Source organism: Ursus maritimus, unplaced genomic scaffold, assembly GCF_017311325.1.
Source record: "Ursus maritimus isolate PB19 unplaced genomic scaffold, ASM1731132v1 scaffold_29, whole genome shotgun sequence".
Lineage (NCBI taxonomy): Eukaryota > Metazoa > Chordata > Mammalia > Carnivora > Ursidae > Ursus > Ursus maritimus.
In genome coordinates this window covers 13,995,217-14,016,300 of record NW_024425452.1, presented here as the reverse complement: position 1 = coordinate 14,016,300, position 21,084 = coordinate 13,995,217, and the positions used below count along the sequence as shown (strand labels likewise).

The 21,084-nt window shown below is 37.0% G+C and overlaps 1 protein-coding gene and 1 long non-coding RNA gene across 3 annotated transcripts in view; both read left to right on the top strand.

Moving 5' to 3' along the window:
- COL21A1 (collagen type XXI alpha 1 chain) overlaps window positions 1–4,698 on the top strand; it is a 119,686-nt gene extending 114,988 nt beyond the window's left edge. For both annotated transcript variants that reach the window (XM_008691759.2, XM_040643590.1), the window contains 5 exons: window positions 99–245; window positions 335–389; window positions 899–1,099; window positions 1,888–1,965; window positions 3,430–4,698. In XM_008691759.2, the coding sequence (XP_008689981.1) occupies window positions 99–245; window positions 335–389; window positions 899–1,099; window positions 1,888–1,965; window positions 3,430–3,617 (669 nt within the window). In that variant the 3' untranslated portion in view covers window positions 3,618–4,698. The remainder of the gene's footprint in view (window positions 1–98; window positions 246–334; window positions 390–898; window positions 1,100–1,887; window positions 1,966–3,429) is intronic.
- A 4,743-nt stretch (window positions 4,699–9,441) lies between these two features.
- Window positions 9,442–14,898, top strand: LOC103663982. The gene is made up of 3 exons (XR_568891.1): window positions 9,442–9,651; window positions 13,957–14,110; window positions 14,512–14,898. It is a non-coding gene; the product is annotated as an uncharacterized LOC103663982 (long non-coding RNA).
- Window positions 14,899–21,084: the final 6,186 nt, after the last annotated feature.

Genomic DNA, 21,084 nt, shown 5'->3' with positions numbered 1-21,084 from the left:
TGTATATGGTCATATGCATATCCTTAAAGAATTCTATGATGCAATTATACCTTCTGAAATATTTAAATAGAACTTTTAAAGATGTCTTCTGATTTTAGAGAGGTGAAAAGGGAGAACCTGGTGTCAGAGGTGCCACTGGACCCAAAGGAGAGTCTGGGGTGGACGGCCTGATGGGGCCTGTGGGTCCCCAGGGGCAGCGTGGGGAAGCAGGTCCTCAGGGACCTCCAGGATTGGACGGGAAGCCCGTATGTATTCTGCTTCTGCCACAGTTCTTGTGTTTTCATTGCTTTTTACTTGGTATGTACATGTTATAACCCCTAATAATTTGATGCAGGGGAGAGAATTTTCAGAACAGTTTATTCGACAAGTTTGCACCGATGTATTAAGAGGTAAGTCTCAAACAGATTTTAATAACATTTTAAAATTACTAAAGTAATACAGATTCTTGGTAGAAATTATAAAAGAAATTAGGAACATAAGAAAATAAAGGATATTTATAAACCCCTGTTTTTTTTCTAGATGAGTATGTCTATGAAGATGGAAATTATATGAACTCTTTAATAATTTTTTTACTGAAGCAATTTATCATTATTTCACCATGAATTAAATTTTCTTTTCTGACATAATTCTGAAAATTTAATTCATAAATATGGATTAATTTGCCAATTTCTTTTTTGGGGGCACTTTCACTTTTTCCTCCCATTTGCTACAAATTTGCCCAAGTAATTGCTACAATAAAATTGTGACACAGAGCAATGAGTATTTCCAGAGTACAATTCCTAGAAGTGAAATTATTGGTCAACAGATTGGCATCTGTAAATTGGAAAAAATGGGTAGAGATGGTACTAATGCTCATTTACCATTTAAACATAAGGAGTGGGACTTCTTTGTTTTTAAGCTCAGCTACCAGTCTTACTTCAGAGTGGAAGAATTCAAAGTTGTGATCATTGCCAGTCCCAACACGGTTCCCCTGGTATTCCTGGACCACCTGGTCCCATTGGCCCAGAAGGTCCTCGAGGATTTCCTGGTTTGCCAGGAAGAGATGGTGTTCCTGGGTTAGTGGGTGCTCCTGGACATCCAGGTGCCAGAGGATTAAAAGGTACTTAACTTTATGTGCATAAGCAAATGAACAACAAAAAAGGGTATGTTTTGTACTCACCGTCTAAATTGATTTAATAGGCAAGGGTTCATCTTTGTTTTTATGATGACAAAAAGCTCTTGTATACTTAAGTCTTTAAATAATTTGTCGACTAGTTAAAAAACAATTGTTCTATTTTCTTAAAGCAATATTCTAAGGTAGAGAAAGGTTAAAGTTTGAAGCTTGTGCAGTGACAAATTAGAAAATGTTGACAATGCACTTAGAGATTTTGCCCGCGTCTTTAATAAGGTCTTTAAATGGAAAGTCAGAGACACTATTTCCTTTGTTTTGACTTTAGTAATTTCTGTTACCTTATTGAAAAGGTTTTTTTCTTGTATGGGAAAAATTATGTTTTGCAACCAAACTTCCTAATGGCCCACAACTTACTTCTCTGTCTTTGAATGTTTATATGAAATGTCAGTTGATAATACTTTCCTTTTTATTTACTATTATGTGAACAATTTAGACACTCAATCACAGTAATAAACGAACAATGATTAACAGAAAAGGCTGATAATCCCAAGACATTTTCCTTTTTAATATTTAATCTTTGTTGCATCTTTCTAGATCCCTGGTAATTTTGGAAATTTTTGCTTCAAAAATTCTGTTTCCCATGAGAAATAATAAATGGCAGGCTATTTTTAAAAGATTTATTTTTCTTTCAATGTGTGTATTAACAGCTTTGAAAGAAACAATCTAGGAGGAAGTGATTTTATAGGAAACTTACTCCCATCTTTGACACTCTGCAGGCCTACCAGGAAGAAATGGGGCAAAGGGGAGCCAAGGGTTTGGGTACCCTGGAGAACAAGGTCCTCCTGGTCCCCCAGGTAAGACTTATTATATGCTCTTAAGTGTTGCTGCACATTTGGCTTTAAGAAGATCATCAGCAATCTATGTCAAAAAAATTGAAATCAATACATTTGTTTCCTTTTTTGAATGATTCGCCTTCAACAAACACATTGAGCTCTAACTCTTAGACTTTTCTTCCTCTATCATATTTTTTAATCACTCAGGATTTTCTCTTGTTTATCGTTTGGATGCCTTAGAAGACTACTCCGTCTTGAATGGCTTTAATCACCCATGTTTATCTAGTGTGTATCACTGTTCAATCTTTATGATTCTCAAGGCAGCAGAGTAACTGAAAGGGTGGACCCTTTGCTAGCTGTGTTATTTAACTTAGTTATGCTTCCGTTTCCTCATTTGTGAAATGGTGATGAGGTGTCATGTGCATCATGACATTATTGGAAAATGATACGAGTTAATACACGTAGTACGGTTGGAACAGTGCATAACGATCATGTCTTCAATAAATGTGTGCTGTTATTTTTGAAAATTTTATTTCTGTGAGAAAGAGCAGACTAGCTACTGAGCAGGGAGCCTGACACTGGGCTCGATCCCAGGACCCTAAGATCATGACCTGAGCCAAAGTCAGACGCTCAACTGACTGAGCCACCCAGGCACCCCCTATTGTTATTCTAGATGTTACTACCTCATGACGCTTTTGGGTGGACCAAAGGATTCAACAGTCTTTATGTAAAATACTTGGAACAATATCTACAGTTGTAGTTTAGTGCTAAATAAATGTTTCTCAGTTGTAGGAGCAGGAATAATAATAATTAGTAATAGAAAGTGCCTCAGACCACTCTGCTCCATTTCAAAAGCTGAATGTTTTGATCTTTTGAGTCATCAACTTTTTAAAAGGCCAAAATCCTAAGTTAGCTCTCCTTCCTTTGAGCATGCTAATTGAACTAATTAGGCGATGGTTCACAAGTGAGTGCTGTGATACCTTTGTGTGTATATTGATCACAACTACTGCATGGTAATGACTGTATTTTAACGTGGAAACTTCAAAATGTGTGTAATGAAAAGAAAATAGTCATTTAACTGCAAATATGGCACAAAAGTGACTTCAGTAGAGTTTTAGCTTACTGATTATTCACTTGGTAATTTATAATAATATTGGCAGGAGATACTCTGTAAGGAAGAAATAAGTTTGGGCAACCCACCAATTAAAATATTAGAATGTTTAGCCCTGTGTTTTAATCAGCAGCATGATTGCTATATTGTAGCTTAGCCCGGTTTTATAAAAATTGCTGATTATTTTTGGATAGTTGTTTTCCACATGGTAGGTATATAGAATTAGCAATAGAGTCCCTCCTCTTTTCACATTTGTGCAAATATGTAAAACTTAAAAAAAAATTTTTTTTCAGTTTGAGTTTCTTGCAGAATCAGCTCTATCATCATCAAAAATCAGACTCCTCTGTTCATATATTGCTCATGTCCCATCTTAGGTCCAGAGGGTCCTCCTGGAATAAGCAAAGAAGGTCCTCCAGGAGACCCAGGTCTCCCAGGCAAAGATGGAGATCATGGAAAACCCGGCATCCAAGGGCAACCAGGACCCCCTGGCATCTGTGATCCATCGCTATGTTTTAGTGTAATTGTCGGAAGAGATCCATTTAGAAAAGGACCAAACTATTAGTGTCTGGTGCCTCATTCAGCAACCTAGGCATGGTGCTTTTCTCTTATGGTCTTTTGCATCTCAGGAAGATAACAACAGTAATCCCTTGAAAAGAAACTAAAGTACCTCGGTGTTTTTATTATTATTTTTTTTCTTAAGGAAAAATATATAAAAGGTCACGTATACTGATTTTAAAGGCTCCGCAGTAATTCAGAGCCTTTAGGTTAGTAGCATTAACTAAATCTCAAGGGTTTCTTGAAAGTCCATTTATTTTAATCAAAGTTGAATATAAAAAAGACCACCATTGCCTGTTAGCCAGTCAATTTCAGTCACTGTGAAATATTTCACATTCAGCCTCCATGCAGCAGAGTATTTGAGTTCAATTTCATGTCTGTGTGAATTTCATGTTTCATATCTCATAGCACATGCTTGTCCATTAGCCAAAACATGTGTCTGGTGTCTTTGGAAAAAATATCGGGACTGATACTCAGACAGGACAGACCGTGTTGCCACACCAGTCATTTACACCAGTGTCTGTGATTATTGGGGAAGGACAGTGGACTGGTGGGCCTTCAGGCTTTTGAATATCACCTCTGAATGAGATGAATGTGTTTCTTAAGTACATTTGCAAACCCTCAAATTATGCTAAGACAGAGTATTGATTACATTGGGAATGGTCAAAATTGTGTCATGTTAAAAACATGTTAGAGAAAAGTTGCTTTGTTACCTGGTCAGTATGTTCCAAGGAAATGCAGGTTCCGGAATACTAAAAAGACTTCATTCTTCACATTTGCTTAGTAATTGGAATGTTTGTTGTATGCCTTCATTTTCCATTTCACTTATTATATGTGTATGGTCCTATATGTTAACTTTCATTTGTAGCAAAGCTAATGGGAATAAATGCTCTAGTGGAAAGGAAAGGTAACTCCACAGATCCTAGTATGTCTTGATCTTTTCAGCAGACTTTAAAATATTAGGAGCAGTCTTTGTGTACTGTACTTACTGCTTTTGTAAAGAATATATTTGAGATATTTCATCCTAACCATGCTCTAAATTTTGTTACATGCTTATTATTCAAAGTGCAATAAAGTTTTGTACAGGCCTGTTTGCAGTGGTTTCTTTTTTATACATAATTTTAACTGGTGGTGAGTATAGTATCCATATCCCGTGGTCATTTATTCAATGGATATATTTTATTGAATTATTTACCCTATTCTTTACAAACTTGTAAATCTGAAATAAGAACATAGAAATTCAGTTGGTGTGCTGTTCCCATAAACAGGTGCAGCACCTGCTTCCTGGCCCAGGAGTGGCTGTTGATCAGTGTTTAAACTGACATGTCATTCTACCACTTTGATGAGGACCTGGGGGGGAGATGTAAGTCCATAGCATTCAGTAGCGGAGTTAGCACAAGGCTTATTTTTTGTTGTTTTTGCTTTTTTTATTGAAGTATAGTTGAAACACAGTGTTACATTAGCTTCAGATGTACAACATAGTGATTCAGCAGGTCTATGCTTTACGCTGTGCTCGCCCCCAGTGTAGCTCCCATCTGTCACCATACGATGCTATCACAGTGCCAGGAACTATATTGCCTATGCTGTGCCTTTCATCCCCGTGACTCACTCATTCCGTAACTGGAAACCTGTATCTCCTACTCCCTTTCACCCATTTTTCCCATCCTCCCATTCATCTACCTGCTGGCAACTCTCACTTTGTTCTCTGTATTTATGGGTATGTTTCTGCTGTTTGTTTTTCATGTTGTTTTTTAGATTCTACATTTAAATGAAATCATATGGTATTTGTCTTTGTCTGTCTGACTTATTTCACTTAGCATAATGTCCTCTAGGTCCATCCATGTTGTTGCAAATGACAAGATTTCTTTCTTTTTTATGGCTGAGTAATATTCCGTTGTATGTATGTACACCACATCTTCTTGATCCATTCATTCATCTATCAGTGGACACTTGGGCTGCTTCCATGATGTGGCAGTTGTAAATAATGCTGCAGTGAACATAGGGGTGCATATTGTCTTTTTGAATTAGTGTTTTTGCTTCTTTGGGTAGATATCCAATAGTGAAATTACTGGATCATATGGTATTTCTATTTTTAATTTTTGAGGAATCTCCATACTATTTTGTACAATGGCTTCACCAGTATATTCCCAGCAACAGTATACAAGGGTGCCTTTTCTCCACATTCTTGCCAACATGTGTTTTTTGTTTGTTTGGTTGGTTGGTTTTTGTCTTTTTTTGTTCCAGCCGTAGCGTAAGGCTTGTTTTGATGTTCTATTTCCAGCAAAGCCCTAGGTATCTGCTTATGCCTAACCCCCAGCTAATTATGGCATTTTCTGTTAAGACAGCGGTAAAGGAGCAGAATAGTGTGTTAGTATCACCTGTTCATTCATTCAACCACCGTTGACCATGTGGCCAGTAAGTGGCAGATACGGTGCCAAGGATACAATGGTAATACAGTTGCACTGTCTGGCCTGAGGTAACTCATGTGTAACGAGGTGCAGGTAAGTAAAGAGGTGATTCCATACATTCATTCTAAGAAAAGAGAAAACGCTATGGACTAAATTGGGTCTGTCCCAAATTCATACGTGGAAGCCCTAACCCCCTGTGACCATATTTGGAGACAGGGCTTATGGGTGGTAATGCAGGTTAAATGAGGTCATAAGGGTAGGGTACTAATCCTATAGGACTGATGGCCTTATAAAAGAGGAAGAGGGAATTTCTCTTTCTACATGCATGCAGGAAGTGTCCTGTGAGCACGCAGTGATAAGGCGACTGTCAACAAGCCAGGAAGGTAGCCTACCTTGATCTTGGACTTCCAGCCTCTGGAATTGTGAGAAAATTACTTTCTGTTGTTTAAGCCCGCCAGTCTTATACTGCCATAACAAAATAGTATTTTGTTATTCGCTGCCCAAGCTCATAGGACAGATGTGAGGGTAGGGAAAACTTTCCTAAGGCAAGCAAAAATTATAAACAGATTTGAAAGGCTAGGAGGCATTAGCATAACCAAGTCATGGCAGGATAATGAAAATGAGCAAAGGCTGGGGGATTAGAAAAAGCATGGGGAATTCCGAGAATAAAACTTATGGAATATAAACCACATTACCTTTAGTATCCCTACTTTTAATGTTTCAAGGTGAAATATTTCTGTAATTTATCATCATATATGTTATATCCTAATATATTTTTGCCTTGGACAAATTTGAGATTAACCATCTTACGCTGACTTTCACAAATGAATAGGTAATGATGTTGTCCTGCAAGGACATTCTGCATTGTAATGGTGTGTTAGACCATGCTACATGCAAGCCCTTTCATTGTAGTTACAAAAGCATGGCTTCAGTGGTGGGTTTGTCTGGGTTCAAATCCCCACTTTCTTTTTCCAGTGAGGCTTCAGAAAATTTATCTAGTTTTTCATGCCTAGATTTCTTCATATAAATGGGGAATATTAATAGTACTTATCTCATAGTAAGAATTAGTATGATGAGGATTAAATGAGATGAAACAAAAAAATTATTTCGTGGAATAAAGTCAGCTAACTTACCAGAACCATATAGACAGTGTGAGATTAGAAATCTTGAGATGAAATTTTAGCTGTTCAAAAGATTTTATATCTTTGTAACTCATACTGATAAAACTGATTAATCTGACTCATTGCAACTCAGAATGAAACTCTCAGTCGTAAGGGTAAAAATAATTCTCAGTAAAAGCTGTCTGCCAGATTTTGGTCATCTTGGTCAAAAATGTTAAGTGGGAACAATTGGGAGGAAAACCCTGACAAACCCTAGGGGTTTATAGTTTTGGGGTATTTTATCTGTATTTTATTAACTGTGGTTTTTTTTTTATTAACTCTCTTTATCCCTGGGTCTTAGAACTTCACCAGGTAATTATTTAATTTTCATCATGAAGAAATTTTTAATTGAGATGGCACTGAAAAATCATTCTTTGATCCCCAGTAGAGGGCAGCAGAATACATATATCCACTCCTACAGAAGCAAACTGTGATAATCTTTTTCTCATTCTGTTAATCATATAAACTATCACTATATATATTTAATGTGAAAATTTTCTCAGTTTTTAAAATAGGAAACAACAACCATAATGTTTTTTAAGTTGAACACCTAAACCAGTTAATGAAGCTGTTTATATTTTGATGTCTTGCTTATCTGTTTTATCATTGTATGATTCCATTAATCTAATTAAAGTGCTCTGGCTAGGAGCTTTGGTTATATCTTCGGACTGATAACTCTCTTGTCAAAGGAGAAGCTTGAAGCTCAGACCTGGTATTCCTCAGTTCACAGATCTAACCAGTTGGCTGGTGTTTCAGCTCTATTGTGCCCAGGGCAGGCAGAAAGCTGCCCTTAGTACTACCTAGGGTTTACAAGCGAGTGAACCAGACATCCTATAATCCTGGAATAGTAGATTTTATAAAATGTCAGCACAAGAGATGAGCCGTTCTGTGGCTGAAAAAGCATTAAGAGCCTACTCTCTGAGGACTGTGGGGCATGATGGAGAGCATAGAGGGAAACTCCCAATTAAAAGTCTGTCCAATTAAAAGTAATTTTAAGGGAAAAGACCAGAAATAAGCCCATAGTTTAGTTAAATTGAGCTATAAATGTTTCTCCAGAATGTCTTAACAAAACTTTATCTTAAAAGGTATGTAGAAAAATTGTATCTTGTTCCAAATAACACATTTGAAATAAAGAACATTGCTGTTTCTACTCACTAAATTATTTCTGGGTTTCGCCTTTCTAAAAGTAGGTTTTCACAGAGGAACTTTGAGTAAGTAGGCTTTGAAAGTCCCGTAGTGGTATCCTAGACGAAAGGACCATTTGAAATCGCTGACTGGAGTATCCTATCTGGAGAACTGAAACACAGTGTTTTTCCATCATGTCCCCAGTTCAGTTGCCATTTCAAAATAATATTAAGAAAATCAAATTTGAAAAATGTCTATGGCTCTTACAGAATGAAATTCAAAGTGAAATTTTGAAATAAGTCATTTTGACAAAAAAGAGTCCTATGACATGATATTGGATGAATCTGGTAATTTCCCTGAACTTGTTTTCTTGTCTCTGAGACAAAGGGTTTAAATTACTGTATTTTTTCAACCTGGGCTGTACGTTACAATCACCTAGGGAGCTTTAAAAAAATTGCCTTGGGCTCTACCAAGAGATTCTGGTGTGATTGGTTTGTCTTCCATGTGGAGGCAGTAGCTGTACAAAGGCGTTGGGCTAGGGAATACAGCTCAATGGGAGTAGTGGTAATTCTGTATCTGTGGGTTTTAGAAGGCTGATTGTAGAAGGTGGCAAAAGATAAGGGGGAGATATTGGGAGTGGGAAAAGGGATGGAGAGGGAAGAAGATAATACAGAGTCTTGCAGGATTTTAAGGAGGAAATAGCAGGAAGAGCTTTGTATTGCAGATAGATCACTCTAACTGCAGCGACAGTAGATGAAACCAGGTAGGATTGGAAGTGGAGAAGCTAATTAAATGCCATCACAGTGGCACTGAGGATAAAGGTGAAGATAAAAGAGGATAAGACAGAAGCAGGGGGAATGGGAAAATAAAAGGCCATCAATTTATTCTACTGTAATCATGGATAACGTCCAGAATGTACCCCAGTGACTTTAGGGCATGAACCAAACTTTTTAGACTTCCCCTGGCTGTTAACATAGGACAAGCTTGTTTGCAGGGTCAAGGGCTGCATCTTCTAGGGCCCTCTCTTGCAAACATTGGTAGGGTCAGCGTGAGAACTGTGGTCTAGAATGTGAATGGAAAGGTATTCATTTCAGGCTTCTGCTGGGGTAAAACATGCCTGCCTGTTTCTGATGTTGGCTCTCATAGTGACAAGAAGTCTCCAGACTTACGTGTTATTCACACCAGCCTTTCACCGATAACAAGAGTAAAGGGTATCTGCTTTTCTTTTCTCTCTGATGCCTCAGGATTCAAGAGAAGATGATTTTACACGTGCTGTGACCCTTTAGGAACATCTGTTGATGTAAATGCTGTGGCATTGGTTATCTGCACAGGCGGAAGAATGTAATGGGTAAGCTTTTTTATTTTTGTAACATGCTGTGTATTGGTTTGATATAATTTCAAATCCACTTGATGACAAAGACCAAAAGAAAATGAAGTTGATTTTAGAAGTGAAGTGTTGATGAAGTAAGCTGTGGCAGGGTGTCTCATCTCATCTGTTGTCATTGATAAGCATTCAGGAGCTCAGGTGCTGAGGCCCTCCCTGGGGCTTACCTATAAAAACATATGAAGAGGCAACTGTGGCCAAGGGACATGTAGACTATAAAAAGCGAGTGTTTGTGAGGACTTCCTGAGAGTGTTTGGGCCAGGCAGGGTGACCGCTGACCTAAATAGCTCTCCCAAGACCTTGGAACAATTAGCTAACGCTGCAGTAAAGACAACTCTCTTACCAGCAGTACAGAAAACCATGCAGCGCTTCTTTTGCCCATCAACACTGGCACCGTCATTCCCTAGCAACGCGCTCTAGCAACAGAGGACTTTTACTTTTTTGGCTGGCAGCTGGACGTAAGCTCTCAGTTGACTAAGCCGGCTCAATCAAGTACTAACACTTGTAAGGGTACACCTCAACTGAATGTGGGCTTCATTCTTTTCACCTCCCCTTGCCTGGAATAACAGTGTGATTAGCATATCATTGATTGGAAGTAGGTTATTTCTTCTTTGTCTTTTGAACAGACATTACCCTTTGTGCTATGGGTTGTGAGATTCCTGCAGTGAACTTGTGTTAAAAAAAACTGCTGGCAGAGACAAGCTCAGTCTCTGAGCATTAATTTGCCACCCCAAAGTGAAACATGTGGATGCTAAGGCTAAGCTGACTAGTTGATGAGGAACTGAAAGTATGAAATGGATGTCATCTTGTCTGGAAATGCTCAATAAATGAAACTAGCTGAATAGATAAAAGGGTGTACTCCAGGCTCCCCAGGTCATCTGCAGTCAGCCTTAATTCTAGGAGGAAACACCTTGCAGAGGAAAAAGCCCTGAAACCAGAAATGGGAAATGGAAGTTTTTAGAGCCAAATCCCAGCAATTGTTAATGATTGCCTGGAGGAAAGCAAAATCAAATTTAGATGTGATTTTCCTTGCCTTCGGCTGAAGTGGTAAGGTTAAGGGAGTTGGGGAGTAAACAGAAAGGAGTATCTGAGCATGTGGGTTGGATTTAGAGGGAAATCAATTTGAAACCGTGGTTTGTTGTTGTTTTTTTTTCCCATCTCTGACCTCTCTTAGGGACTTTCCAGAAACAAACTTGAATTCTGTAAACTTGAATAATACCTTTATTAATCTTGGAATTAACTGTATGAACTATGAATTTTATACATTCTACATATTGAACTCAGGTGCAAATTTTTCACAGTTACATAGGATTTAGGGGAACAGTAAGGATTCAGACATAAATCCTTCTGTCTCCAAAGACAAGGCCATGCTCCATCATATTGTCCACTCCTATGAGAATTAAAAACTAAATAAATTGTTGTAAGTGTTTTACTCCCCTGTTTATTTTAACTGATTTCCCCTATTTCTCCTCATGATGAATTTAGTGATAACAGAAATATTTAAAATAAAATTAATCTCTATATTTCCTTAAAAATTATTGAAAAGGGGAGGAGCCCGGGCCGGTCTTTGGTGTGTTAAAGGTAAACTGAGACTTAGTAAAAATTATAAGACTTGAGCAGCACCCAACTGGAAGTGGTTAAGGGTGCTTCACTGGACGGGAGCTGGGGGAAGACATAGAGGTGGAAACAAAGCAAGAAAAATATTTGGCTATAGTTGACACGGGTGCCTTATTTGGGAAACGTTAATCAGCTCTTTGTGATTGGTTGTCCCTCAGTTTCAATTTTTTAATCTTGAAGCATTTCGCTTTTAGGTTTTGGTTTGCTTACTCAGGCTACGAAGGCATTAGAGCCACCTCAATCTCATGGTCTCTTTGTCTACTTAATTTAACAGTGGTTACCCCACAAGGCTCCTAATGGAAACTTCTTTCTCTGGCAACTTAATCAAACAAATATTTCCACATTCAGAGATTAAGAAATGAATTTAATAACTCATTCTAAATGACAAATGAAAAAGTGATAGAAACTAAGAAAATCAGGAATATTAGATGTAATTCAAAAAAGCTGTCAGAAATGTATTTCTTTTTCTCAAGACTCATTAAATTTTGTACTAGAAAGAATTTATTGGACAGTTGAGCCTCTGAGGGTTGCTCAGGGCTTTGGGGAAAAAAAAAATCGGTGCTTATACAACTGAGACGCAATATGGAAGGGGTAGGAAGTGGCTCAGTGGGAAGAGCATATCCTCCCAGGTAACTTGGGCAAGGATCAACCATAGTCAGGGAATGTTCACTTCAAATACTATTCAGAAAGGAAGAGCAAGGACACAGAATGTTAGTGATTGGGGCTGAGATGGCCTTGCCGTGGAGAATAGATTTTCATCATAACAGTGGGTGCACATGTATTCATATGATGAACCCCTTTATGCCACATTAAGTGAAAAGATTGAAAGATAGTTAATATTCCACCGTGTTGTGTTTCTATATGGGTCCAGGGAAACAAAAGGTCTAGTTAAAAAAATGGGAGCATAGAGAAGGGTAAAGAACAGAGTATAATGTTGGAGGATTGCTTTGATCACACATCTTGTGAGTTAACTTACCATTTTTAGAGGCAAAATGTTAATGCTAATTAGCATTTTGTTTATGCAAATGAGGAATGCAGAAGAAAAAGTCTATGGTTAAAGATGGCGTTTGTGAGGATTAAAAAGAAAGAATGTTAAAACCAAGCAGACATTTTCTGAATTGATTTTCTTTAAAATTTCAGAAACAACTAAGATTCTTTAATCTACCTGCCCAGGGATCTCTTTGATGATAATATATTTATCTCCATTTAAGAAAACTTTTCCTTTTTAGCTTCTCTAAAGTTAAGGGTCAGCAGCTGTCGTGGCTTTCATTTAATTGACAAACACTCCTTCACACCTTACCAAGAAATGGGAAGTGGGGGGCGTCTGGGTGGCTCAGTCGGCTTCAGCTCAGGTCATGGTCCTGGGATCGAGCTCCATGTCAGGCTCCCTGCTTGGCCGAGAGCCTGCTTCTCCCTGTCCTTCTGCCCCTCTTCCCAGATCCTGCTCTCTCTGTGTCTCTCCTGCTCTTTCTCTCAAGTAAATAAATAAAATCTAAAAAAAAAAAAAATGGAAAGTGGGGAAGATCTTTTTAAGCCTTCATAAGAATAAGTTGCACCCATGTAGGAAAAGGGGGGGAAAAAGACAGTTGGCTCTGATTAGTTTTATGCCACTTCATACCATGATTCCATTGTTCATTTTAAGGCAAACTAGTTAAAATTTTAGAAGCATTAGCTCACATAAGAAATGGTCACCGTCTCCAATAACACCCAGAGAGTAAAAGATGAATGCTATTGTCTGTCTCCATGAAATGTTAACGGCCCCAGGAATGTTTTAGATCCTGGAAGCCAAAAGAGGAAGAAAGAGGGATCTGTTGAGTTCTTGGGTTCTGTCAAGGACAGTTACATTAGGAAGCCAGAAGAGAGACATTAATAACAACAGCTACTATTGATTCATTGAGTTCAAAACATCCCTCCGTTAGTATTTATAGCTTCCTTAGGACTAGGTAATACGATTTTCGTTTTATAAACGAAAACGCTGAGCTTCATATGACTAGACAGTGATGCATCCAAGATTCAATCCAGATCTGCCAGGATCCAAAGCTCATGTTTTCAGTCTGAGTATAACTAAAATATGTTCTCTATATAGTCCATGTTGCAATACAATATTTCGTTGGCGCCTGGAGGCCATCTAATTGTTCTACAACTGTGTTTGTCTGGCACAGGTTTTCACTGCCTTACAATTTAATTCATTTGGAAGATGTTGCACTGCTTTTGTTTGTCTTTTGAATAGTCATTTGCAAGTTTCTTTCAGAGTGACTCTCCTAGGTCAATTTCAGGAACTCTCCCAAGGGTTCCACTAACATTCTGTGCATTTCCTCAGGTGGCATTTTTGTTTTTAACCCTGTTTTGCTACTTTTCTTTGTCACTCTCTCCCATGAGTCTGTGAGCTTGTTAAAGGCAAGCTTCCTGCATTGTTTCAAAATATGTTTTCAGGTACACCTCTTGCCAAGGCTTGATTTGAAATTCTTTTTGAACCATATTTATTAGTATCAAGACCATATAAGGGAGGGTAATGGTGGTATCTAGAAGCCTAGGATGTTGCTGAGTTGAGTAAAATTCTTAGACGGGTATCTGGGACGCAGTACTCTGTAACTACTGGTTATCATTATTAGAAGTTTCTGATGATTGGCTTCTTCTTTTAAACTTCTGCAGTGATGACAAGGAAAACACAGGGGAACCAGAAGTCTTTTCGCAGCACGGGGTTTGAGCAGAAGTATCATTTCCTAGCCGTGTAGCCTTGAATCTAGTCGTGATAAGCAGTAACCAGTCTCATCTTTGAAAAGAGAAGAGCAACAACATCTCAGAGGTTTGTTTTTAAATGTGATCATTAATTTTAAAATACGGAACGAGTACCCAACCCATGGTAGGCACCCAGTGGAGTTGAGGTGTTCCCGTGATTACCAGTGGGGCTGGTTTTCTCAGGCTAGCTACCACCTTGTCCTGTGTGGCTCATCACTAGAAAGTACTAACAAATTTGGCCCAGGCAGACAGTTACCAGATCTCACCTCAAACTTTGATCCCAGCTCTTTCTCTAGTCTCCTATATGACAAAGTTAGTGAAGCCTCTTCATTGGAATATCCTACCATCACTTCATTGTGAGTGTGTAAGACAGATTTTTTTTTTTCACCTTGCTGGTTTAATGCCCTCATCATTATTAGTAGTAACCGTTAACTCTCGCTCAGCTGGAGAACTGCTCTCTTTTTATAGTAACTGAACAGCCAGGCTGCCATCCAGATCATGGCCCGTCTGGTCGCTACTGATGGTGCGAAAAGGCAGTGGCACACAGTTCTTCTACTTCCTGAAATATGTGATGACAATTTTTTCCTGCATAAATCCATCTTACTTGACTAAGATACTGTGGAATCAGGCCTCATGGTTGTGGAGAATTGCAATTAATTGTGAATTTCCAGGACTTTTTAAGGTGTACTTAGTACATTATTGCTCCTACTTCATCTATTCACTCACTAAATAAATGCGAGTATTTATCTTCTTCTGTCATTCTGGCAAAACTGACTTTTACTATTTGAATGAAATTTACTGTACCTATATAACAAATAATGTATTCAAACATATTTTTCCATTTTAAAATATGTGGAAAACAAGCACCGTGTTGTCTTTTTTAATATCCCCAAATCCCGTGTGGTCTTATAGCAATAGGGAAAATGAGGCTTTGAAGAATTTTAAGCGTTCAGTCTAATTTATGCCTTGAAAATATTGAACACTTGATAGAAAATTAGTTTGGGGGAAAAGTAGGGGAGGAGGCAATAGAAAAAAAATACATATGTTACTAAGGAAAATCATAATTCACAGTTTCATTTTTTTCTGATGTTCTACTAATTTAATATTGGTGCTTTCTAAGGACATGACTACATTATCCAACTGTCAGTGGAATAATGTGGTTTTCTGGTGCCAAATTCTGCATTCCACAAGGCTAACTGCCGATGAAATTAGAAGAGCTTGTTGAATATTAGGGATTCTGGCCTTCTGGCGTGGAAATTAAAGAAAAGTATTCACATAACTTTTTATGCCTAGAATTATCTAATTTCTGCATTGGAAATTGGCAAGAAAACGTTCTTTCCCAATAATGTTATTTACATGAAAATCCGTATAAACGCCTATGAAATGAAGTTTGTACGTAATGTTACTCAGGGGAAAGAATATTCTGAGGGCAAAAATAATTGCAACGGTTTTGTATTGCTGATTACACAAAAGATCGCCCAAATGAAAATAAGTAAACAAATCAAATAACCATTCCCCTCTTCTCTTTTCACATTTTTGAAATTGCCTAAAATTGATCTATATTTTATATTTTATTTTTTCTATCATCTGCCTTTCTCTTTTCTCTCCTTTTCCTTTTTGCTTACATACAGCCCAAAGTACAACCTAAAATTTGATTTTTAACATGTATATTTAATAAATATAATAGGCTAGCTTTAAAAAAAATACTTTCTTGAAGTGTAAATTGCATATAATATGATTCATCCATTTTTAAGTGTATTATTTTGATACGTTTCGACAAATGTATGTGCCTGTGAAACTATCACTACGGTTAAGATATAGAACATTTCTATCATCCCCAAAATATTTTCTTGTGCCTTTCCCCAGATAATTTACCCCTATTCCAGTCCTAGGAAACCCCTGATCGGCTTTCTGTCACTATAAGATTAAAATTTTCTTTTCTAGAGTTTGTATAAATAGAATCGTAGGATTACATTATGTAATCCTTGGTTTTTTGGCTTCTTTCATTCAGCATGTCTTTGAGATTTTTCTGTGCTTTTATCTCTGTTAATTGTTTATTACCTTTTTGTTGCTGGATAGTATTCCTTTATATGACTATATTTCATTTTGATTATTCCTTCACCTGTTAATGTAAAGTTGGGTTATTTTTGGTGTGGGACAGTTGTGAGTAACAGTGCAATGGACACCCATTTGCAAGTCTATGTGGCTATACGTTTTCATTTCTCTTGAGTGTTAGGAATAGCATTATTGAATTGTATTGTAAGTATATTCTTAACTTTATAAGTAACTGTATTTTCTGGATACAAGTCCTTTGTTCTCTATTGCACGTACTTTAAGTCTATGGCTTGCATTTTTATTTTCTTAATGTAGTTGTTCAAAGAGTAAAACTTTAAAATTTTTATGATGTACAATTTTTTTCTTTTATAGTTTGCACTTTTTGTGCTTCTTCTAAGAAATCTTTGTGTATCCTGAGATCATGAAGATTTTTCCCATTGTTTTCTGTTAGCATAGCACCGTCGGATAGATATTTCTGCAGTGATGGAAAACTTCTATATCTCTACTCTAGCCACTAGCCACACATAGCTACTGACTATTGGAAAAGTGCCTAGTGCAACTGAGGAACTGAATTTTTTATTTAATTTGAATTTATTTAAATTTAAATAGTCACTGGTATCTAGTGGCTACTGTATTGGCCAACAGAGGTCTGGAAGTTTTTATATTTTTAGCTTTTGTGTTCAGGCAGGTCTACCATCAATTTTGAGTTAAGTTTTGTAAAAAGTGGGAAGTAAGGTTCAAGATACATTTTCCCCCAAAAGGGCTATAAGCACTGTTTATTGAAAAGACTGTCATTTTCCCAATGAATTACGTTGGCACTTTTGTCAAAAATCAATTGATCATAAATACAGGGTATGTTTCTGTTCAGTCTGATGTATGTTTATCCTTATGCCAATACCACACTACCTTTATTACTTCTGAGGGAGACTTGAGATCAGGTAGTGTGAGTCTTCCAACTTTCTTTTTCTTTTCCAGAGTTGTTTCAGCTGTTTTAAGTGCTTTGCATTTTCATAAAATTTTAGAAACAACTTGTCAATTCCTACAAAAACAGGCCTGCTGGAGCTTTAAGTGGGATTGCAATGAATCTATTGGCTATTTTGGGGAAAATTGACTTTTAAAAAATAGTTCATCTTCCCATCCCTGAGCATGGTGTAGTTCTTCATTTATTTATCTCTCTATTTTATTTCTCTCAGAAATTTGTTTGGTTTTCATCATATAGGTCTTATACACATTATTTAGCAAAATTTATCATTAAGTAATTCATGTTTTTGGATGCTTTTGTAAATGCATTGTTTTAAACTTCAATTTTCTTTGTTCCTTGCTAATACAGTTTATACAAATACTGTTGATTTTTTTAATATTGACCTTTTATTCTGGGACCTTACTAAATGTACTTGTTATTATTATTGTTGTATTAAGTAGCTTTTTTTTTGTAGATTTGTTAGAATTTCAAAAACCCAGATATTAGGTTACACAAGTTTTCTGTATTTTTTTCCATTTTATACTTTATTAATTTCTGCTCTTTATTGTTTCTGCCCCGACTTACTTTGGACTCATTTTACTCTTTGTTTTCTAGTTTCTTTTTTTCTTTTTTTTTTTTAAGGATTTTATTTATTTATTTGACAGAGGTAGAGACAGCCAGCGAGAGAGGGAACACAAGCAGGGGGAGTAGGAGAGGAAGAAACAGGCTCCCAGCGGAGGAGCCCAATGTGGGGCTCGATCCCAGAATGCCGGGATCAGGCCCCGCCCGAGCCAAAGGCAGACGCTTAACAACTGAGCCACTGAGGTGCCCGTGTTTTCTAATTTCTTAAGGTAGATACTGTTCAATCAATTTTAGACCTTTCTTATTTTCTACTATAAGCATTAAAAACCATCAATTTCCCTCTAAGCATTGCTTTAACTGCATCCTAAAATTTTGATATGCTGTTTTTCATTTTCATTAAGTTCAAAATATTTTCTAATTCATCTTGTAATTCCTTTTTTGATAGATTAATTTAAAATTGTGTTATTTAGTTTCCATGTATTTGGGTATTTTTCAGATTTCTTACTGATTTCTTTTTTTTTTTTTTTTTTAAGATTTTATTTATTTATTTGACAGAGACAGCAAAAGAGGGAACACAAGCAGGGGGAGTGGGAGTGGGAGAAGCAGGCTTCCCGCTGAGCAGGGAGCCCGGTGAGGGGCTCCATCCCAGGACCCCGGGATCATGACCTGAGCTGAAGGCAGACACTTAACGACTGAGCCATCCAGGCACCCCAGATTTCTTACTGATTTCTAATTGAATTTCATTGTCAGAAAAAACTCTCAATTCTTTTAAATTTAATAAGACTTATTTTAAGGATCAACATATGGTCTGTTCTGGATAAATACCTTCTACACTGAAAAGTATATGTATTCTGCCGTCCTCAGATGGAGTATTCCATAAATTAAACCATGTTGGGTAATAGCATTGTTCAAGTTTTCTCCATTCTTAAAGATTTTCTGCCTACTTGTTCTTTCAGTGCTAAAAGAGGAGTATAGAAACTTCCAACGACAATTGTGGAGTTTTCTTTCCTTGTAGTTCTGTCAGTTTTTGCTTTATGTATTTTGTAGCTCTCCAGATAGTGTGTACACATTTAGGTGTGTTATGTTTTCTTGATGAATTGGTTCTTTTTTGGTTATAAATTCTCTTTATTCATGGTGATAGTCCTTGTTATGAAATAAGCTTTGATATTAATACAGACACTCAGCATTATTTGGAAAATAATTTGCATAATAATACCTTTTTCATCTTTTGACTTTTATCTATATCTTTACATCAAAGATGTAAAGATTTCTTACAGGCAGTATATAGTTGGATCTTGCTTTGTATCCAGTCTATTTTCAGTTAGAGTGTTTAGGTCAGAGGTCAACAAGCTTGCTTGCTTTCATTCATTCATTCATTTGGGAGAGAGAAAGAGAGCATGAACAGGGGGAGGGGTAGAGGGAGAGCAAGAAGCAGACTTCCTGCTGAGGGAAGCCTGATGCAGGGAGCCTGATGCAGATGTAGGGCTCAGTACCAGGACCCTGAGATCATGACCTGAGCCAAAGTCAGATGCTTAACCAACTGCGCCACCCACGTGCCCCTCCGCAATCTTTCTTTATATAGAGCCAGATAGTAGATATTTTAAGCTTTGCAGATCATACAGTCTCTCCTTGTATCTACTCAACTTCATCATTGCAGTGCAAAAGAATACGTAGACAATGCATAAAAAAATGAGGAGTACTGTGTTCCAATAAAACTTTGTGTACAAAAACAGGAAGCAGGCTGGATTTGGCACATAGGCCCTAATTTGCTGACCCCTCATTTTGACCATTACAATTTAAAGTAATTATAAATCTGGTTTGGTGTATAGCTACCATCTTTCTATTTGTTTTCAGTCTGTTCCATCTATTCTTTATTACATTTTTCTTTATTCTTGTCTTCTAATGGATTTAGTATATTTTGGTATTCTATGTTATCTCCATTATTGAGTTACTGGCTATACTTATTATATTTATTTAATTTAATTTATTTAATAAGTATAATATACTTATTATATTTATTTTATTATTGTAGTAGTACCTCTAGGGTTTACAACACGTACTTACCTATATTTCTCTTTTTTAAGCCAAAGAAAAGCCTACATTCTATATCATCTGTACTTCATAAAGAATATATCTGTGGAACATAAGCAATAGCACGGAGGACCATAGGGGAAGGGAGGGAAATCTGAAGGGGGAGAAATCAGAGAGGGAGATGAACCATGAGAGACTGTGGACCCCAGGAAACAGACTGGGGGTTTCAGAGGGGAGGGGAGTGGGGGAGGGGGTAACAGGGTGACGGGTATTGAGGGCACGTGTTGTGATGAGCACTGGGAGTTATATGTAACTAATGAATCCTTGAACACTGCATCAAAAACTAATAATGTACTATACAGTGGCTAACTGAACATAACAATAAAAAAAAAAGAATGTGTTTGTTCTGTATATGCATTACCTTCTTTAAAAATTGACATTCTTGGCTTATTTAAAGTAAGAAAAAGAGGCCAAATTCATTTTATAGTTATTTGATTTAGAGAACTTAAAAAGTAGATATTCAAAAAAAAAAAAAACCTACAGCAAGCTTACAGATTATTTGAAAATATGTTATTGAATATTTAGCAAACACAGTTGATCTCAAAATCTTATACATAGCAAAGCAACAATAAAAAAGCAATGAAAAAAATCTTTAAATGACTAACAGATTATTTTAATAAGAGTTAGAGAACCCTACAAAGCATAAGGCTATTGCAATCCTAAATTAAAGAAATGAGGAAGAAGATTCTTTCAGAGAATTCATAATGAAAACTTTACCTATACATATCAAAATGAGAAATATGATACCAAACCGATTAAGACTCCGTGGTGATCATGTTTGTAAAATGGGAAGTCAGGAATAAAAAAAAAAAACCCAAAAAAACCCCACAAACAAACAAACAAAAAAAACCTAACAGAGAGATTCAATTTGTGTCTGACTTTTTGAACAATGTGAAGGAAAGCTCTCTGATTTTTTTTTTGAAAGAATCCCTGGATTTGTTGTATGAGTAGGTTATAGTCTCACACCAAATTAGCCAGCTGTGGAAGCTGAATTTTCAATTGCCCTCCTTCCCTTGAATCTGCATCCTGTTCTAGCCCAGCATCTGGTTCAGCTTCCCCAAATTAAAACCTGGCTACATTCTGATAGCGTCTGTGTTTACTTCCAGCAAATCTCATCTCGTCATGTTGAAAAGAGATAGTTTTGAGCTATATGAAGGCAAATGCAATATCACGTTGTCTAGCAGGTTATAAATGTACAGAATTTATTATCCCAGATGATGGTGCATGATTAAAACAAAATTTCAGAGAAAGATTGATTTGTAAAGGGACACTGGGATTGTCAGATACTATCGTCTTGTCTTACAGTGTTCTTCAGGACTGCTTCTAAGAGAGCTGTAGAAGAGCCAGCTGTT